Source organism: Schistocerca nitens, chromosome 1, assembly GCF_023898315.1.
Source record: "Schistocerca nitens isolate TAMUIC-IGC-003100 chromosome 1, iqSchNite1.1, whole genome shotgun sequence".
Classification (NCBI taxonomy): Eukaryota; Metazoa; Arthropoda; class Insecta; order Orthoptera; family Acrididae; genus Schistocerca; species Schistocerca nitens.
Window position 1 is genome coordinate 1,001,025,693 of NC_064614.1, and position 20,772 is coordinate 1,001,046,464.

Here is a 20,772-nt window from a genome sequence, read left to right on the forward strand (position 1 = left end):
ACTCAGAAAGGGGGGGGGGAGCAGGGCAGATGCAAGAGAGAATGGGGAAAGGCAGAGGAAGGAAACGCAAAACGGCTCAGGGGAGAGAAGGGAGGCAGAGAGACGTAGATGGGGAAAAACAGAATGGTAGAGGGGGGGGGGGGGGACAGGGAGCCTAGGAAAAGGACAAAGGAAAGGAGGGGGAGGTGAGGATCATACTTGATAGGAGGGATAAATGGAGGGAGAGAGGGCATCATCCGGGAGGGGATCTACTAATAGGTGTACAGATACTTTTGATCTGATAGTGTATACAATGGATATCGAGCTGGAAAAGGAAGCATTGTGTTCACTCTCGCTTGGTGTAAGCATAACTCTGTAATCATGTGGGATGTTTAACACGTTAGGAATTACATGTGTAACTGCAGATACTATATGTAGCAAGTGTCTTGGCTCACCTGCGACGGAAGGTGTGGACGCTGCGAGGGTGTACGACGGCGAGTCCTCCCTGTAGACCTGCCTCCCTCTCCGCACGCTCCCATTCCCGCATGTCCACCGTCCGCACTAGGCGTCGCCACAGCGGCTGCAGGTCTTCGTCATCACCCATGGCAAGTTCCAGCATCTGCCAGCAGAGTCCTATGAAGAAGATCAACACTGATCGAAATTTAAGTACCAGGTATAAATCAGTGTGCTCCATAAATGGAATAAAATAAACAAATTGCTTTCATATATTTTATGAATTCCTGTACCCTCCAGAAGCGTCGTAACGTATCTCATCAGAATGTTAATTGTTAAGTTTTATAATCATTCGATCCGCCGGACCTCCACGATTACTCCACATGAGTGATCCCTCATCTTAAGCCGTCCGCACACGGACCGTGCTGTCGAACGTTAACGTTGAGCGTGCCAAGTTCAACGTGCTGCTGAACGCTCAGGAACGATGCGACTTGTGCTTACGGCACGTGGGCCCCAACGTGGTATACGCGATCGCAACGCACTCCAGGGGCAGTTGAGGGATGTTTCTAGTTCGTAAATCACACTGTTTACTCAACGGGCGCACGTAAAATTCCCATGTTAGCTCTATTAAAATGCACATTTCCTCCATCTTCCACGAAAAGGAAAGTACCATGTCCACTCAATAAGTACACAGGCTTATAAAAGTTCCATTACAAACCGTGCGGTACAAATTACGTTTGCATAACATCAAATATTATAGTACATACTTATATTAAACTAATAATAAAGTATCAGAACCTAAAAAAACGCGTACGTTAGGAAAAAAATTTGGTAGTGTCAAGACGCGAACCACTGCCCCAACCAAAATCTCAACACAGGTCAGCAACGCAACCCATTACTCTAAACCAACAACACATTCTGTGCATCTAATCATAGTATGTTACGCCTTGCTGAAAACCTTAATCGTAGATACGTTACTAATTGAAATTTAACTATAACAAATTGTACCAAGAACAATGCGTTTTGGGTGGATCTTCAGTGTGTCGCTGCCTACTCTCATAATGCGCAAATTACAATAATTCTTTTGCCACGAATATGATGTTTCTCATTATTTTATTGGAACGAATCACACAGTTAACAACGGGTTTTCTAGTGATTCTCAATTTGCTGGTGCTCAGAAACGGCATATATACATATAGGGTTGAAATGAATGTCAATATGGCGCCTCACAACTCTGTACTGAAGGGAGTCGACGTGCGTGTGACGTTGGGCCATCTCATTGGTCAATGCTCAGAGGGACGCTCGGAATATCTGATATGTTAGACATTGCTCTGCACGTTCGGAAAGACTCCCGAACGTGCTATTCCAAGCTATGACGTCAGAAACTCGGCACGCTATACGCTCAACTTTCGGATGCACGGTCCGTGTGCCGACGGCTTTAGTCGTAACACAAGGTCTCATTTATCTAACATCCCTGTTGTGTCTATCCAAAAAGCACTCCCATCTCTCGACCCCATAGCTCTTACCCAAAACATTTTCTCTCTCAAACAGAAAAGAAAATGCCCTACCTTCTCCTAGTTGAAATGAAAGGACAAATTTTCTACCAGTTGAGGTGCTCATCTGAAGTTACACCAAAGTAGCTTACTTTTTTCTGATACTGTGTTCGGAATCCGCCGAGGAGAGTAGAAAGCAGTTGTTCGTGACATTCACAACGTATTAATTCCGGTTAGTGTACTAAATTTAGCTGGCACTTTTCGGATCCAGTTTCCGACCAGCTGAACATTGAATATCTGTTTTCATTCATCTGTGCTACAGCAATATCCGTCTCTTCACGTCTGGCACTAAACCAAAGCTGGAGGTCGTAGGCATACAAGTTATACCGGGTGATCAAAAAGTCAGTATAAATTTGAAAACTGAATAAATCACGGAATAATGTAGATAGAGAGGTACAAATTGACAAACAATCTTAGAATGACATGGGGTTTTATTAGAACCAAAAAAAATACAAAAGTTCAAAAAATGTCCGACAGATGGCGCTTCATCTGAACAGAATAGCTATAAATAGCATAACAAAGTAAGACAGAGCAAAGATATTGTTCTTTACAGGAAATGCTCAATATGTCCACCATCATTCCTCAACAATAGCTGTAGTCGAGGAATAATGTTGTGAACAGCACTGTAAAGCATGTCCGGAGTTATGGTGAAGCATTGGCGTCGGATGTTGTCTTTCAGCATCCCTAGAGGGGTCGGTCGATTACGATACACTTGAGATTTCAGGTAACCCCTAAGCCAATAATCGCACGGACTGAGGTCTGGGGACCTGGGAGGCCAAGTATGACGAAAGTGGCGGCTGAGCACACGATCATCACCAAATGACGCACGCTAGAGATCTTTCACGCATCTAGCAATATGGGGTGGAGCGCCATCCTGCATGAATATCGTACGTTCCAGCAGGTGTTTATCAGTCAGGCTGGGGATGATGCGATTCTGTAACATATCCGCGTACCTCTCACCCATCACGGTAGCAGTTACAAAACCAGAATCGAAGAAAAAAGGCCCGATAACGATAGATGTTGTAAATCCAAGCCATACCGTGACTTTCTCGTCGTGCAATGGAGTTTCCACGACAGTGCTAGGATTTTTGGTAGCCCAAATTCTGCAGTTGTGGCCGTTGACAGACCCTCGGAGCGTGAAATGAGCTTCGTCGGTCCACAACACGTTACTCAACCAATCGTCATCTTCCGCCATCTTTTGAAGCACCCACTCCCCAAATGCCCTCCGCTTCACTAAATCGCCAGGTAACAGTTCATGACGCCAATGGATTTTGTACGGATAGCATCGGAGGGTACGCCTAAGTGCCAACCAAACAGTAGTGTATGGAATGCCGGTGCGACTTGCGACTGCACGAGCGCTGACTTCCCCGTGCATAGACGAACCCGCTACAGTCTCCATTTCTTCCCGAACTGTCTCAGCAACATTACGCCTTGTGCTCGGTCGGCCACTACGGGGTCTATCGTCTAAACAACCCGTGGATTCGAACTTTGAAATCATTCTCGCCACAGCTGCATTTGTCAACGGACTTTTACCCATTCGAATCCGCTTCCTATGGCGATAGGATCGTAATGCTGAACTAGCACGTTCCCCATTCTGATAATACAGCTTCACTAAAAGCGCCTTTTCAGGTAACGTCAACATGCTGCGACTGCTGGTGCATCTGATTCTCTCTCTCTTCTTTTTTATTGTGATTTCATCCCCCTGCCCCATATGGGCAGGAGAGGGCTGTCAGCGGCACAATCCGCTGCTCTTCAGCCAAGTGACATGACAACTAAAGCAAGAATAAAATGTTACATATATAAGGCGATAAAAAGGGGGAACATAATACAGAGTAAGGGGAGAAAATGGAGGTAAAAAAAACACTGACATGGACACGTTCATGGGGGACAGTTAAAAAAGTCACGAGAAAGTTAAAAAACACAGTTGGCGATTCGTAAAACACAAAGAAGACACTGAATGCACATGCACAGGTTAAAAGTCGGCCACAGTATTAAAAACACTCCAGAACAACACACTTAAAACCAACTTGGAGCACACACAACGAAGAATAAAACTGCCAGGTGGGACCTGCCGAAGGAAAGGTCAGAGAGGATGGAAGAGGAGGGAAGAGCAATGGGCAGCAGGGGAGGCAGCGGGATGAAGAGAGTAGGGGCGTCAGCGGGTACACTAAGAGGCAGGAGACACGTGGGACAGGAGATGAAGAGGGAAGACAAGGCAGGAGGGAGTGCAGGGACACTGAAAGGGGGCACAAGAGAGGGAGGGGGAGTGGGAGAGGGAAGCCGCTCAGGAGGAGGGAGGGGGAGGAAAGGGAGCCCTGAGGAGGGGGCAGGAAGATGGGGTTAGAGTTGGTAGGAAGGGTAGATGTCAGGGCGAAGCTCATCATCCGGGAGGGGTAGATGGTGGAAGTTGCGGTGGGAAAGGAGATGGAGGGTGTGGAGATGGAGAGAGGGTGGAGCACAACGGTAAAGTGCGACAACTGGTTGAGGGTGGAGAGCAAGGGAGACACCAGGGGGTGAGGGGGATCAAGGTGGCGGACAATATATAGTGTGCGGATGTGTTCAAGGAAAAGGAGAAGGTGGGGGAAGGGGATGAGGTGGTAGAGGATGCATGTGGGGGACGGAAGGCAGATGCGGAAGGCGAGGCAGCGTACATGGAGTTCGAGCATTTGGAGGGCTTTATAGAACCGGGGAGGGGCGGAAATCCAAGCTACACTGGCATAATAGGGGATGGGGCGGATCAAGGACTTGTAGGAGTGAAGGATGGTGGAAGGATGCAGACCCCACCTCCAGCTAGACAGGAGTTTCAGGAGGCGGAGGCAGTTGTGAGCTTTGTGTTGGATGGTAAGGAGATGGGGAGTCCAGGTGAGGTGGCGGTCGAGTGTGGGGCCAAGGTATTTGAGGGTAGGAGTGAGGTGGATAGGATGACCTCAAATGGTGAGGTAGAAATCATGGAGGCGGTGATTTTATCTCTCTTTACAGCTACTTTTATACTCTATTGTCATGCGCAGTCACTGACGTTTTGTTGTCCAGCTCCATCTGTCGGATATTTTGTGAACTTCGTTTTTTTTTTTTTTTGTTCTAGTAAAACCTCATGTCATTCCAAGCATGTGTGTCAATTTTTACCTCTGTCTACATTATTCCGTGTTTTATTAAGTTTTCAAATTTATTCTAACTTTTTGATCACCCGATACTTGCAGGAGGACAGAATGAACCAGATGCCTCTGACATGCAAGAAGAAAAATAACGAGCTCAGACCTGACACCTGAGGTACTCCTGAGAGAAGATGCTTCCAGGACGACTTTTCATTCCCACAGAAAACCCATTACTGTAGCTTTCGAAGAGTCTCAGGTTGCTATCTGAAAATGTTAGCTGTCCAGTTTTTCTGAGTAGTATGTCAAAATTAACTGTACCATATGCTTTGATGAATTCTTGTAGTGCCAATATGTTGGCTTGGCTACACCGTTGATCACAGCATATTTCAGGACACTAGTTACCTTAATTATGCTATGATACTTATAAAAACCATCCATACAGAATATTTAAGTGAATAACAGTCTTTCCTTTCAGATCATCCTTTAATGTAAGGACGTAAAATGTTTAAACTTTTGTGTGTCTAGGCCAGATGGTAACTGTGAAACTAGGACGGTAATTCCATCCTGACTGAAGGAAGCAAGCTACTTAAGACAGGCAGCGCACCTCCGCCAGAGGTGTGTAGATGTAGACCTGCGTCACAGAGCCGGCAGCGTCCAGCAGCGTGTCCAGCTGGGGCAGGTAGCGCGGCGTGGTGTGCAGGCTGTAGAGGCAGCCCTGGAAGGCGCCCAGCACCACCACGCCTGCCAACAGCAGAGTAGCCGCGACTGGCCGCTGCCCCCTGTGCGCCACGCCCGCCAGGAATGTGACGTACACTTCGAACAGCGCGTTGCTCGCTGCATCCAAACCGACGGAGCCGCCACTCTGAGGAAAACACACTGCACTAGACACACACATCTACACTACTGGTCATTAAAATTGCTACACCACGAAGATGACGGGCTACAGACGCGAAATTTAACCGACAGGAAGAAGATGCTGTGACACGTAAATGATCAGCTTTTGAGAGCATTCACACAAGGTTGGCGCCGGTGGAGACACCTACAACGTGCAGACATGAGGAAACGTTCCAAACGATTTCTCATACACAAACAGCAGTTGACCGGCTTTGCCTGGTGAAACGTTGTTGTGATGCCTCGTGTAACGAGGAGAAATGCGTACCATCACGTTTCCGACCTTTATCAGCCGTATTCTAGCCTATCGCGACTGCGGTTTGTCGTATCGCGACGTTGCTGCTCGCGTTGGTCGAGATCCAATGACTGTTAGCAGAATATGGAATCGGTGGGTTCAGGAGGGTAATACGGAACGCCGTGCTGGATCCCAACGGCCTCGTATCACTATCACTCGAGATGACAGGCATCTTATCCGCATGGCTGTAACGGATCGTGCAGCCACGGCTCGATCCCTTAGTCAACAGATGGGGACGTTTGCAAGGCAACAACCATCTGCACGAACAGTTCGACGACGTTTGCAGCAGCATGGACTATCAGCTCAGAGACCTTGGCTGCGGTTACCCCTGACACAGCATCACAGCAGGAGCGCCTGCAATGGTGTACTCAATGACGAACCTGGGTGCACGAATGGCAAAATGTCATTTTTTCGGATGAATCCAGGTTCTGTTTTCAGCATCATGTTGGTCGCATCCGTGTTTGGCGACATCGTGGTGAACGCACATTGGAAGCGTGTATTCGTCATCGCCATACTGGCGTATCACCCGGCGTGATGGTATGGGGTGCCATTGGTTACACGTCTCGGTCACCTCTTGTTCACATTGACGGCACTTTGAACAGTGGACGTTACATTTCAGATGTGTTACGACCCGTGGCTCTACCCTTCATTCGATCCCTGTGAAACCCTACATTTCAGCAGAATAATGCACAACCGCATGTTGCAGGTCCTGTACTGGCCTTTCTGGATACAGAACATGTTCGACTGCTGCCCTGCTCAGCACATTCTCCGGATCTCTCACAAACTGAAAACGTCTGGTCAATGGTGGCCGAGCAACTGGCTCGTCACAATACGCCAGTTACTACTCTTGATGAATTGCGTTATCGTTTTGAAGGTGCATGGGCAGCTGTACCTGTACACGCCATCCAAGCTCTGTTTGACTCAATGCTCAGGCGTATCAAGGCCGTTATTACGGTCAGAGGTGGTTGTTCTGCGTACTGATTTCTCATGATCTATGAACCCAAATTGCGTGAAAATCTAATCACATGTCAGTTTTAGTATAATATATTTGTCCAATGAATACCCGTTTATTATCTGCATTTCTTCTTGGTGTAGCAATTTTAATGGCCAGTAGTGTATGTGGTCTTCCCAATTTAAGTTGCTCGTGATTGAAATTCCTAGGTATTTAGTCGAAATGACAGCCCTCAGATTTGTGCGGTTTATCGTATACCCAGAATTTATCGGATTTCTTTTAGAACCCATGTGGATGACCTCGCTTTTTTCTTGGTTTAGTACCAATTGTCACTTTTCGCACCATACAGAAATTCTCTCTAGATCATTTTGTAATTGGAATTGATCGTCTGATGATTTTACTAGACGGTAAATTACAGCATTATCTGCAAACAATCTAAGGGGGCTGCTCAGATTATCACCTAGATCATTTATGTAAATCAGGAATAGCAGAGGGCCTATGACACTACCTTGAGGAACGCCAGACATCACTTCTGTTCTATTCGATGATTTGCCGTCTATCACTACGAACTGTGACCTCTCTGAGAGGAAATCACGAATCGACACAACTGAGATGATAATCCAGATGCAAGCAGTTTGATTAATAGTCGCTTGTGAGGAACGGTATCAAAATCCATCTGGAAATCTAGGAATATGGAGCTGTGTTGCACAAGAACGATATTTTCCGAATCCGTGTTGGTTAAGTATCAGTAAGTCATTTTCTTCAGGGTAATTCATAATCTACATCTACATACATCTACATACATACTCCGCAATCCACCATACGGTGCGTGGCGGAGGGTACCTCGTACCACAACTAGCATCTTCTCTCCCTGTTCCACTCCCAAACAGAACGAGGGAAAAATTACTGCCTCTATGCCTCTGTACGAGCCCTAATCTCTCTTATCCTTATGGTCTTTCCGCGAAATATAAGTTGGCGGCAGTAAAATTGTACTGCGGTCAGCCTTAAATGCTGGTTCTCTAAATTTCCTCAGTAGCGATTCACGAAAAGAACGCCTCCTTTCCTCCAGAGACTCCCACCCGAGTTCCTGGAGCATTTCGGTAACACTCGCATGATGATCAAACCAACCGGTAACAAATCTAGCAGCCCGCCTCTGAATTGCTTCTAAGTCCACCCTCAATCCGACCTGATAGGGATCTCAAACGCTCGAGCAGTACTCAAGAATAGGTCGTATTAGTGTTTTATAAGCGGTCTCCTTTACAGATATACCACATCTTCCCAAAATTCTACCAATGAACCGAAGACGACTATCCGCCTTCCCCAGACCTGCCATTACATGCTTGTCCCACTTCATATCGTTCTGCAATGTTACGCCAAAATATTTAATCGACGTGACTGTGTCTAGCGCTACACTACTAATGGAGTATTCAAACATTACGGTATTCTTTTTCCTATTCATCTGCATTAATTTACATTTATCTATATTTAGAGTTAGCTGTCATTCTTTACACCAATCATAAATCCTGTCTCAATCATCTTGTATCCTCCTACAGTCACTCAGCGACGACACCTTCCAGTACACCACAGCATCATCAGCAAACAGCCGCACATTGTTATCCACCGTATCCAAAAGATCATTTATGTAGATAGAAAACAACAGCGGACCTACCACACTTCCCTGAGGCACTCTAGATGATACCCTCACCTCCGATGTTCGAGTACAGTATATGCTCCAAAATCCTACTGCAAATTGAGGTCAGTGATATGGGTCTGTAATTCAATGGGTTACTCCTATTTCCTTTCTTGAATATTGGTGTGACCTGTGCTACTTTCCAGTCTTTAGGAACAGACCTTTCGTCAAGTGGGTGGTTGTGTATGATTGCTAAGAAAGGCGCTATTGTGTCTGCATAGTCTGTAAGGAACCTGATTGGTATACCAACTGGACCGGAAGACTTGCCTTTAAGTGATTTGAGTTGTTTCGCAACACCTAAGATATCTTCTTTTATGTCACTCGTGCTAACAGCTGTTCTGGTTTCGAATTCTGGAATATTTACTTCGTCTTATTTCGTGAAGGAATTACAGAAAACTGTATTTAGTAACTGCGCTTTAGTGGCACCATCATCGGTAACATTTCCATCGCTATCGTGCAGTGACGGTATTGACAGTTTTTTGCCCCTGGTGTACTTTACATATGACCAGAATCTTTTTGGGATTTCTACCATATTTTGAGACAATGTTTCATTGTGGAAACTAGTAAAAGCATCTCGCATTGACGTCTGCACTAAATTTCGAGCTTCCGTGAAACTTAGCCAGTCTTGGGGATTTTGCGTTCTTCTGAATTTGGCATGTTTTTTTCTTTGCTTCTGCAACAGTGTTCTCGCGTGTTTTGTGTACCATGATTGATCAGTCCCGTCTCTTATTAACTTATGCGGAATGAATCTATCTTTTGCTGTCGATACTGTATCTTTGAATTTGAGCCATATCTGGTCTACACTTTCAAAATTAGCTTGGAAGGAATGGAGACTCTCTCTCAGGAAAGCATCAAGCGAATATATATCTGTTGTTTTCAATAGATATATTTTGCGTTTATTTTTAGTGGTTTTGGTTAATATGGTTTTGAGCCTCACTACAATGACCTTGTGTTCACTAATCCCTGTATCCGTCATGACGCTCCATATTAGATCAGGATTGGCAATTGTCCTATCCGTGGAAATTTCAGGACGGCGGAACTGCGTGTCTGACAGCGAAGTTAACTGTAGTCCCTGTAACTCAGAGCATGAACAATTATGTCCTGGCTTAAGGCAGTCACAGGAGATGTATTGTTAACAATGACGGTGTTTTTCTGCAGTCGCACGGCAATATCAAGGGCCTCCCGCAGAGGTTATAGAAAGGGTGTTAGGGTTTTTTCGTATCAACAGTTATGGTTTTTTTGTTATAAACATTTGCATCCAGGCTGCAGGTAGTTAATGTGTGCCACTCAGCACCCACTGCTGCACTCCGAAATCCTTGAGGTAGTTTCTGAAACCTACAGGAACTATCAAATAAAATGGGTCTCAGTTGTTTAGGAGACAAATAATAGTTAATTTCGTTCAAATCACAATGCTCTTCTGCAAGTTTTTTATGTATTCCAAAAAACAGCTTACACACATTTTTTAGTTTTGAGCCACTCGAATAAGCAATAAACATTAATACTCTCTTCCTCGGTACAATCGCTGACCCTGTAGTTTCTCAGTTGCAGTAACATGAGTGAGCGATATGTTCATATTACGCATTAGAAAACAATCAGCAGTGAGCCAATTCTCTCTCCAATGCTGATGTAGTTCTTGGTGTGCAAAGTGCACCACCATAATTTTCGGTCACAAGCCAGCGCTGCTGTGGGTAAAGTGTTTTCAGCACTGTATGGTAAAGAATCTAGGAAGCTGGGAAGACGGGAAAAAGCAAAGCGCTTGGGACGTGGTGCTATACAAGAATATTAAAGTGAGGTGGACTGGTAAGAAATGAGGAGATTTTCATCAGAACCAGCGAGGAAATAACATGTGGAAAACAGTAACAATGTAATGTCACGAGCCAGAGGCAACAGAATTGAGTGTTACAAGAGAGCAACATGGCGATATACGCTGGCTGAGCGTTACTCCACTGCACCTGCCTAAGCACCGCAACTCACCTGTGTCAATGACCAGTGAGTTAACGAAATCAGGGGTACTTGGGCACGTGGTGTACGTGGCACCTACAGTTGCCACATTGCAACAAACCCACTTTGGCGCATAGAAATATCGGTCGTTGGTTCAGATCATCGAATCGGCGAGTCATGGAGTCAGCTGTAGTGTATCCTCCAACATGCGGTCGCCACTGCTCAACCGTCACCCTGACGGGATCAGCTGCTACGGCGTACAGCTGCAGCACTGATGGAGCGATGGTCGAGTTGAGGGCTTCCAGCTAGCGAGCCATTGGGCGTTCACCAGCGCGAGACGCTACAACCGGGCATAGGTCTGGGAGTCGTACTCGAATGCCTCCATCGCCTCATCCCAGGTCGGCCGCCAGTTGGTCTTACTTACGGCAAAGCCCGGCCATGTCACCTCATCCCGCATTTGAACACCAGGAGTACCTGATGCCTGAGTGCCCATTCACCACTAGGTCTCCTTGTTGCTGCGCTCAGCTAAACATAGCAACTGCAGCCTGCATCATGTCTACGTATCGTGCACTATACTTCACCCACCACCCAGTGCCTGCCTGACGTGGACACAAGTTACTAGCATACACACTTTGGAAATAGATAAAGGTTTCTTCTGTCAACAAGCTGGTTTTGACTCACCCTGACCCACCAACCTCCGCTACATAAAACCTACTCCCGTTACAACGATAAGAAGGGATAGGATGATAGGACATACGTTACAACATCAAGGAACAATTTCCATGCTATTTGAGGGAATCTTAGAGGGCAAAAACTATAGGCAAGATGAAAATTGGAATACATCCAACAAATAAGTGAGGACGTTGGTTGCAAGTGCCAGTTTGAGATGAGACTTTGCTACAAGAGAGAAATTCGTGACGGTCCAAATCAAACCAATCAGAAGACTGATGAAAAAAATTTATGTGGGTCAGTAAAGTCGACAAAATTTTTAAAAATGTTAAGAGAGATTTTTTACCAGCCTAAAAACTGGTCTGCCAAAGAAACCGTGATTCTACGGATTCAGAAATGAGAAAATGGTGTCAATGGTGCATAATACGAATTACGTCAGATCATCTCCATAAAAAAGAGGTTTTTAAGGTTTCGACTATCACTGCTCCTCCCGTCGCCACCCAACTGCGCACTTTATAATGAAGATAAATCCGAGTCAAACTGCTTGTTATCAGCCTGCTCTAAATCCGGGAGACAGTAAATGAAATCATCTAAAGGTACGATTTAAACTTCACTAAATTCTTTTATGTGTGAAAGAGCTCTTACCTAAAAGAGGTCGTCATGACCAGCTGTTACCTGAAAGAGCACCATTCAGGTATGACGCATTTTTTAAATTTTATATTGTGTATGTAAAGAAATATAAATATGCATGTAATGCATATCATGTGAATTTTAAAAAACTGTGTTATATGCAGATGTGTATGACAACGTATCTGCTAAGTTCGTGTTTATCAAACCCAAGTGTGAACAATCACATACACTATATAAACAATCATCTCTGCCTCCATCTTCTCCCGAACGATATGGAGGCATCCCTATATTGACTGTTTTAGGCACAACTGATATAGCAGCTGCAGCTTATGTTTTGCTCTGAAATGATTTTTATTAACCTCACGAAAAATTTTATGAAGAAAAAGAAGACATGAAGGTGGGGCCTATAAGCACTTCACGGAAAAATTTCCACGACTGAGTGAATCAAAAGGCAAAGGTAGTATCTCGTTCAGCTGAATGAAAACAGTTGATTCAGCTGGTTGTTGGTAAACAATCGAATCGTTTGATTAAAGTTTTAGGTATTGTTAGAATTATTCATTTATTTTTTTAGTGAAACCAGTCTATGAGTAGAACAGAATTACAACAATTGACGATGTCCGTCGCACTCAGTTCTGAGCAGCAATATTCGACCGTTTTGCATTTTTATATTACTATTGTTGACTGCACTTTGCAATCACCTTCCGTCACTACCATTCGTGTTCTGACATTTGCATTTTATTACCTGCCAACAAGTAGCCCATTTATTCAGTTTCTCCACTGTGTTTATGAATAGGCGTTTTCTTAGTAGGGAACTTTGTGTCTGGATCAGAAAGTAAAAGCACTCAGTGGCGTTGGACTGAAATGAATCATATGACTGGATAAAATACCTTCCCCAAGTAAATTCAGTGCGACAAACATCTTCAGGCATGGTCACATTATGAAAGAATGTAAATTAAAAAATTCAAAGAAAATTAACGAATGATGAGATATTTTGTGTAAAAAATACTTGTGAGAAATGACAATATATGTTAAAAAAGCAAGTGATTAGTTCACTTGACAATTTTTAAAAAACTGAATTTTACGCGCTTTCTTTTCACATCACGTCATCCTTTATCGAAACATAATTAACGGTGATGTGCAAACCAATGGGAAGAAAGCGAGGAAGAGGTTTCATAAATTTACATGTTTGTTTATTTAATCATAAATTAATGATGAAGTACACGTTATTAACTTTATACACCAACCAAAATTCCATATTTAATACCAAAAGTACAAAAAATTCATATTTAAGGAAAGAACTACGTAAATTTAGAAAATACTTCCGTCTTAGACACATGTTTTTATTCACCTCTACTGGAAAGAAGATTTGTCTGTAAAACATTTAGAAAGGTCTAGTCATGGTTTACGTAAAACCAAGAAACCTGACAAATTCAGATTGCGACCACATTGGGTTGTTTTCAAAACTTATTTGCTGCCTGTATTTTATGTATGTTTGCTAAATTTTTTTAATAACTGCCACTTTGGGCGTTAGAGGCCTTCAGCCGTGATTGTGGTTACTTGCTTAAAATTCTGATTGCGACCACATCGGCTCGTCTTCAAAATTATTGGCGGTCTGTATTTTATATATTTGTTAAATTTTAAATGATTGACATGTTTCGCGTTAAGGCCTTCCGCCGTGATTGTGGTTACGCGCCCTAAACGTCTGATTGCGCTCTTATTGGCTTGTTTTCAAAAATTATTTATTAAAATAAATGATTGCAAAATGGTTCAAATGGCTCCTAGAACTTAGAACTACTTAAACCTAACTAACCTAAGGACACCACACACATCCATGCCCGAGTCAGGATTCGAACCTGCGACCGTAGCAGTCACGTGGTTCCGGACTGAAGCGCCTAGAACCGCACGGCCACCGCGGCCGGCAAATGAGTGCAAACCAGTAGTAATTGATTCGGGCCCCGTCCACAATCGTAACCCAATCCTGCCTTCGTTAATTACCAGGTTTCACAGTATTAGGGCATTTTTCGTCATTAGAGTGTGATCCGCTTATTGGCACTTAAGAAAGGAAGGATATCAACACATTTTACAGCTTGTATAGTGCATACAGTAAAGGAACAGTTTGGAGAGATGCTTGTGACGGCATGACTGTACAGCCTGTCATGAAGCAGTATCTGTGAGGCAAAGGTCTGTGGATGACAACAGTCCTGAAAGGCACGATATGGCCAGAGTTCCAACCCGAATCCAATGGAACACCTGTGGGCTAAGTCAGAACGTCGACTTCTATGCAGATGCCAGCCTCCAAGATAACTAACTTCACTGGTTTCGGCTCTTAAGGGAAACAAAACATTCAGACACCTCATTGAAGTGTTCCCAGCAGAGTTCAAGCCAATTATTCAAAAACAGTCTAAATCGCATTTATTATTATTATACCGCGAACCAGTTTCAAACCGACGTAGGGGTCATCTTCTGAGCGTTTACACCATTGGTCGACCGCTGATGGTGTCACTCCTGTCTACATAACGGCAGGCAACTATTGGTAATCTTCAAAGAAGATTACCACATTCCAGTCCCTTGACCGAATGATAACTTCATTACTAAGTAATCCATTGATAAATGATGGAGTATAATTGTCATGAGTATCCTCAACCAGCAAAACGGGCAAATTGAAAGTTCCTACATTTACGCGGTCGCTGCACGCTCTAACGCTCCTGTGTACATAACGGCAGCAAACTATTGGTAGTTTCCTGCCGTTATGTAGACAGGAGTGACACCACCAGCAGTCGACCAATGGTGTAAACGCCCAGAAGATGACCCCTACGTCGGGTTGAAACAACACCGACTCAAAGGAGGGCCTCGGCGCTTGTTGGAGACGTCACGTCAGCTAGGCACGGCGAACGGCAGGTCTGTTGCAGGCAGAAACGCCTGGGTGTGCTTATCACTATAAATCTCTTATTTTTGGACAAAATGTTTGGTATTGTTTTGGATTCTGCAGTTTTATTTAGATGAAAGTTTTTGTTACTATCGTAAAGCTACAAATGAAGATCATAGTTCCGTATTACTGAATCCTGTCGAAACAAACGTAGATCAATATGAGAAGATGCTTTGCCCCACTGCAAGCTTCGGAAATTTTACATTCAAGTAACTTACCCCAACCCCCTTACAATTAACTCGTTCTTTTATTTATTTATTTATTTTCGTTTGACATCGTCACTGTAAATGTGAACTAATTTACATGTGTAGATGTCCAACTGTTGCCAGTCATTAGATTACAGTCGTTTTCAACGAAAGGAATTCTAAACAGGAAACAAAATAGCTTCATACATCGATAATACTCTTGAGCTTAAACTTTTTTAAACATGCACATTAGAAAAGATAAATATTCCCCTCTTGCAACTGAAAGGAGAAAGAGATAAAAAAAATTTACATGGTAAAACAAGTATCTCTCTTTTTCCTCTTCTTCTGTCCCCCATCCCCTCCCCCAACGTGTACAACCGCAAGATATTTCATTAACATTCAGTGCTCCTCACCCCATAGTCAACCAAAATACTCAAAGAAGAGCACCAATATGTTCACAGTTTCTTCTAAAAGCAACCCAGTACAAACGTAACTTCCTCAGATTTAAAAATAAGGTAAAGAAGCACGAATTCTGTTGCTGCTGGACCATTAAGTTGTTTTTGTATGTCAATCCTTAAAACAGGTGGAAATTTAAGTTCAGGAGCGCACTATTTGTTAAGAAGTGTAATGAATTGCACAATTAATTGATTGCTGAAATATCTCAGAACAATGTGTGTTGGTCAACTACCCCCAATAGTTTCACATTTTCCTGTGTCAGAGAGGGAGACACCACCATTATGAGTATGCGTGAAACAGACCTGGCGTTCGCCGTGCCTAGCTGACGTGACGTCACGAACAAGCGCCGAGGCCTTCCTTTGAGTCGGTGTTGGTTGAAACCGGTTGGCGGTATAATAATAAATGCGATTAAGACTGTTTTTGAATAATTGATTAATCATACTAATCGCTGCTTCATCCCCACAACCATGTTGTCCAAGAAAAGAGTTCAAACCGCCATAGTGGCCCATTAATTGGTGTCCGGACACTTTTCATCAGATAGTGTAAGTAATACGTGAACTTTCAAAGAAAATTTCTTGCACATTATTATGAGACACGGACGCTGCTTCATAGAAAGTACCGTTACTAACAGGTTGGCGTGGAGCACTCACCAGCAAGCGGAAGGCTGCGCAGGCGAGGAGCGTGGCGGCCAGGGCCAGCCAGACGGCGGGTTGCAGCGGCAGCAGCAGCAGGCGCTCCGCCGGCACCGCCTGCGACCGCCGCACCAGCAGGTGCACGTCGCAGCCCACGTGCGGGTACAGAGTCTCCAGCGGCGCCGCCTCCTCTGGGGAGAAGAGCCGCACGTGGGCAGACACGTGAGCGTGCCCGGACACTAGGTCCGCCAAGTCGCCCGTGAAGGAGCCGTTCGGTAGGCGCATCCCGACGTGCGTCGAGAACGGATCCTCCGGGAACTGGGCGCGCAGCCCGAGGAACGGCGCCAGCTCCAGCAGGATCGCGCTGTCGTGTCCGGCCGGCTCGCCCGCTACCCTGTCTCCCACTGCGTTCTTCCTCAAGAAGACCCCAGCTGGAAGCGTCATCGTGGCGGCGACCCTCAGTAAGCCGTCCTGAGGCCCAGCTGAGGTGGCAACTACTACGTGATGCACCTCCAGTGCTGTTTTCATTCCCCCCCTCCACAGTACTTCTTTCGAAATCACATTTCCCATACCCCTTCTTTCCATTTTGGGGCGTTCCTCTTCGTACTTGTGCAGAAATATGACAGTTAAATTTTCAAATCCTTCTTCATGAAACCTTCGAATTAACTCTTCTCCAGAGCTGCTGTCGTCTGCTGACGAGTAGGTTGCCAATATTAAGCTACTTATTACACGGGACGCGATAATTCTACGGCGATCGCTGCTGACGAATTTCAAAATATCTTCGAGTTCAGAGAAGATTACCACATTCCAGTCCCTTGACCGAATGATTACTTCATTATGAAGTATCCCATTAACAAATGATGCAGTATAATTGCCATAAGTATCCTGAACCAGCAAAACGGGCACAGTGAAAGCTCCTACATTTACACGGTCGCTGCTCGCTCTGAACACATCTCCTAGAAAGCGCTGACCCTCATCTCGCCTCGAATCTCCCGATAAGATGTATACAGCGTTACCTTGCTTTGGAATTAAAATCTCCTGAATAAACTGACTTAAGGTTGTTAGCGTTAAAGCTGACTTGTAAGTTTGTTGCTCCGTATGTGTTGTGCCTTTATGGTATAAGGTAATGATACGGTTTTGTCCAAAGCCTTCAATCCCACGAAGACAGACAATGTACGTCAGCAAAATGAGTACAGTACAATGATTTGAACCCTTGTGAAGCTCAGGTATACCGGAGTACACGGACTTCATAGCGAACTGTGGATACCGAAGCCACACTTATCATCATTCGTCTGCAGCAAACTGCTGCCGAACTTTTTACTAAACAGTATAAATGCAGTAGGCTAGAAATAGCAGCTAAGTAAAGCAGTAATTATACTGAAACTTCTTTTGAATATCACCTACTATACTGGCCCTCTGCTTATTGAAGATAGTCCTTTTCCTTTCTCTCCTATTTACATATGAAGGAAGCTAGCGTGTAACATGGATTTAAGATTACAGCGATGCTGATATTTTCTATATATATATAAAACATCACCAGATTGGAAATTCACGTCAAGTGGAAAAAAAGCAGCACGTTCGCCAGGAGAACGAATAGGAAGTCTTGAAATGTCATATTAGACGGTTTCTGAGCTAGAAAGCAACGTGCTCTCAAAGAAATGAAAAATTTCAGATTATCAGAATCTGAAACTTTGTGAACCTTTCTCGTCTCTCTTCCTTATGCCACTGTGAAGAGTTGTGATGATAACGCACTAAAATAACTTAAAACCGAGATTTTCAGTTTGTTATGATTCTTTGTCATAGAATACAGCAGTGCTACACTTGTTCAACATTGCCTGAATGCCTGTTATGTGGCTCCAGCAATACAGAAAGATTCAGTAACTATCGCTCTACGACTTTCATATTAGCCTCTACAGACCTGTTTATTGCTTAAGTCTTTTCATTACAATATCTGTCTCCTTTTTCAGGAGCATCGAGCACTGTTATTACGCACGCAAGAGCGTTCTATACCTTTTTCTGGTTATAAGAAGAGGAACAAAAGGTTTAATTTCTGCAGTCGCTGTTCGACTTGAACAGAGAGAATTACAAATTAAGTCCACGATACGAGAGCACGTACATTATCAATCTGATATTTGACATGAATAGGTGAGTGCTTTCTTAGATATGCTCTTAGCAAAAGTTGTGCGACCTTTCCTGGTGCTCACACCAAGGAACTAGCTGCCACGTCTGTTCAGGAAGTCTTGCCGTCCAACGTGACTTCTGTCCACGCTGTAGAATTTACGAGTATGCTAAATGTTTTAGGCTTATTGCCAGAAGAGCTTATATCAATGTGTAGTACTGATATCCACCAAGTGAATCACTACATTAGTTAATCTGGACGTTACCTCAGCGAAAAAGTGTAATCAACTGACCTCCAGCAAGTAAATCAACAATTTACGTAATACATCTGCTTTCTCAGAGAGTAAATGTATCCACACATTTCACAACTACGATGGTCTAACGCCGCAATACGAACATGTCGACGTTGCACTTTCAAAACAGAGAGTCGTTACAGGATAAGTTCGCACTGGCAAGTCAGAATTATTGAACTGACGTCTCATGAACTCGCACTAGTACAATAAAGAGCAGTTGCTTACTCAGTGATCTGAACAACACTGCAGACAGCAGGCGTCGTTGCGTCGCGTCAGACACGCGACATAATTAATTGCAATTTTGTACTTATCACAATGTGACATCATGTTAGGACGCGCGCTGAGATAACTGACACGCAAGCTTTATTAATTTCCATTTATCTCTTATGATACATAAGTTTGATACCTGTATCCCAAAATGGCTTACAGATAGACTGTCGTGCGGTATTTCAGTAGCATAAATAATTCACCCTCTCATTTTCGGATGAAGAACGCCCATGCGATCATAACATCCACGATATAGTTATTACAGACAACAATGCAATAGCCGTGAACAAAATGTTCGTGACAAGTTTCACGGTGTAAGGACTAAAGTACATTCTCAATACGATGAAAGTGCACAGGTGCACCTCACTTAAAATTGACCTTTTTCTTGACATTCATCAAAAGTTGATGTCAACACTATGGTCACTGAGGATGATCCAGATTAAAGTGATAACCGTTGCTTCTGCGAGATGTTAAACAGCAGATTCATATCCTTTTATTTCACTCCCCTTCCTGTTTTTTATTGGGATTTAGTTTGACGAGACCATACATCCCTAGCCGCACATTATTGTCCGCTCCAAGCATGCCGCTCCAATTCTGCGTACGAATTTCCTTTACTTCGATTACAGCGCTAATATTAGAGCAAGTTGTAACGCAGCAAGTTATTACGAGACCACATTCGTTGCAGTAAGGCATACAGCCGTCTAGTATGGTGGCTTCAGGATGGCTGTGTTTTTTCTTTTTTTTCCGCTTTGCTCACAGCACAGCTGCCGTGAAAACTGCATAGCGTAACGTTCAGTCGATACGAAGATTCATATCCTCTGCGAATCTAAATAAGCCATATTAATTATTATACGATTTTGTTCAAATTTGATACACAGCTTTTCGTTATTAATGCAATTGTGCTGTCAGATTTTTATTTATTTTAGTTCCGAAGATAAAGAGAATTACCTAAAAGTCCTAAAACCTACGCTTGTTTTTTTAAAACCAAGATAGGAACAATAACAGATTGACTTTCATTATCATTTAAAGCCATTACAAAGTTGTCAGTGCATAAAAATCAATTAATTAGATTTTTCTTTTTAAAGCTTTAGTCACTTTACATTACGTAATACAAAAATCGGTCAAAATTATTATTTGATTATATTTTGTTGTGTGAGTGCGTGAGAATGATTGAGAGAGTGTATGTGTGGCATACGTTAAAATTTAATATTTCATTTTACGTAAAACATTGCACAAACGAAACGTGGAAAGTTATGTTGCAACCACGATTCAGGTGACGTATGTCTGTGTGAGCAAGCTTTTGTATAAAAGCAGCCAGAATGGATCTCAGAGGCGGAATAAGTTTATCAATTTGAAGAATATTTCGCACTTTGCTTACGTTGATTAAACATAACACAAAAACTTGAAGTTCTCCTGAATTAATTACTCTCAAATTAGTGACTGGATAAGGCAAGATTTACCGCGAGAATGATCAGGAAGGAACGTCCTGATTGGTCGTTTAGATCAACAGCCAACCAGAATTAAGCTGTTCCCGAGCGAATAGAGGAGTGGCCAGAGAGGAGAGTACCTTGAGAGATTCGCTTGCCAGCCGGCCTACGGATGATAACACGATGTTAGATTGCTCCTTAAAAATACTCTATAAGATGAGGAAATAGTGAGCTAATTTCGGTCCTCACATATCGTGACTGAAGCGACTGGAGATACGAACATTTAATGAAAATTTGGTGTTTCTAAGTTAAATATTTTGACA

The 20,772-nt window shown here is 43.6% G+C and overlaps 1 protein-coding gene across 1 annotated transcript in view; it reads right to left on the reverse strand.

Annotated features, from left to right (window-relative positions):
* The window catches only part of LOC126218625 (uncharacterized), a 40,663-nt gene extending 23,791 nt beyond the window's left edge, over positions 1-16,872 (reverse strand). The window contains exons 1-4 of the mRNA XM_049942130.1: positions 16,477-16,872; positions 16,363-16,446; positions 5,682-5,939; positions 435-598 (exon numbers count right to left, since the gene is read on the reverse strand). Coding sequence (XP_049798087.1) covers positions 435-598; positions 5,682-5,939; positions 16,363-16,446; positions 16,477-16,872 — 902 coding nt within the window. The remainder of the gene's footprint in view (positions 1-434; positions 599-5,681; positions 5,940-16,362; positions 16,447-16,476) is intronic.
* Between the last annotated feature and the right edge of the window lie 3,900 nt (positions 16,873-20,772).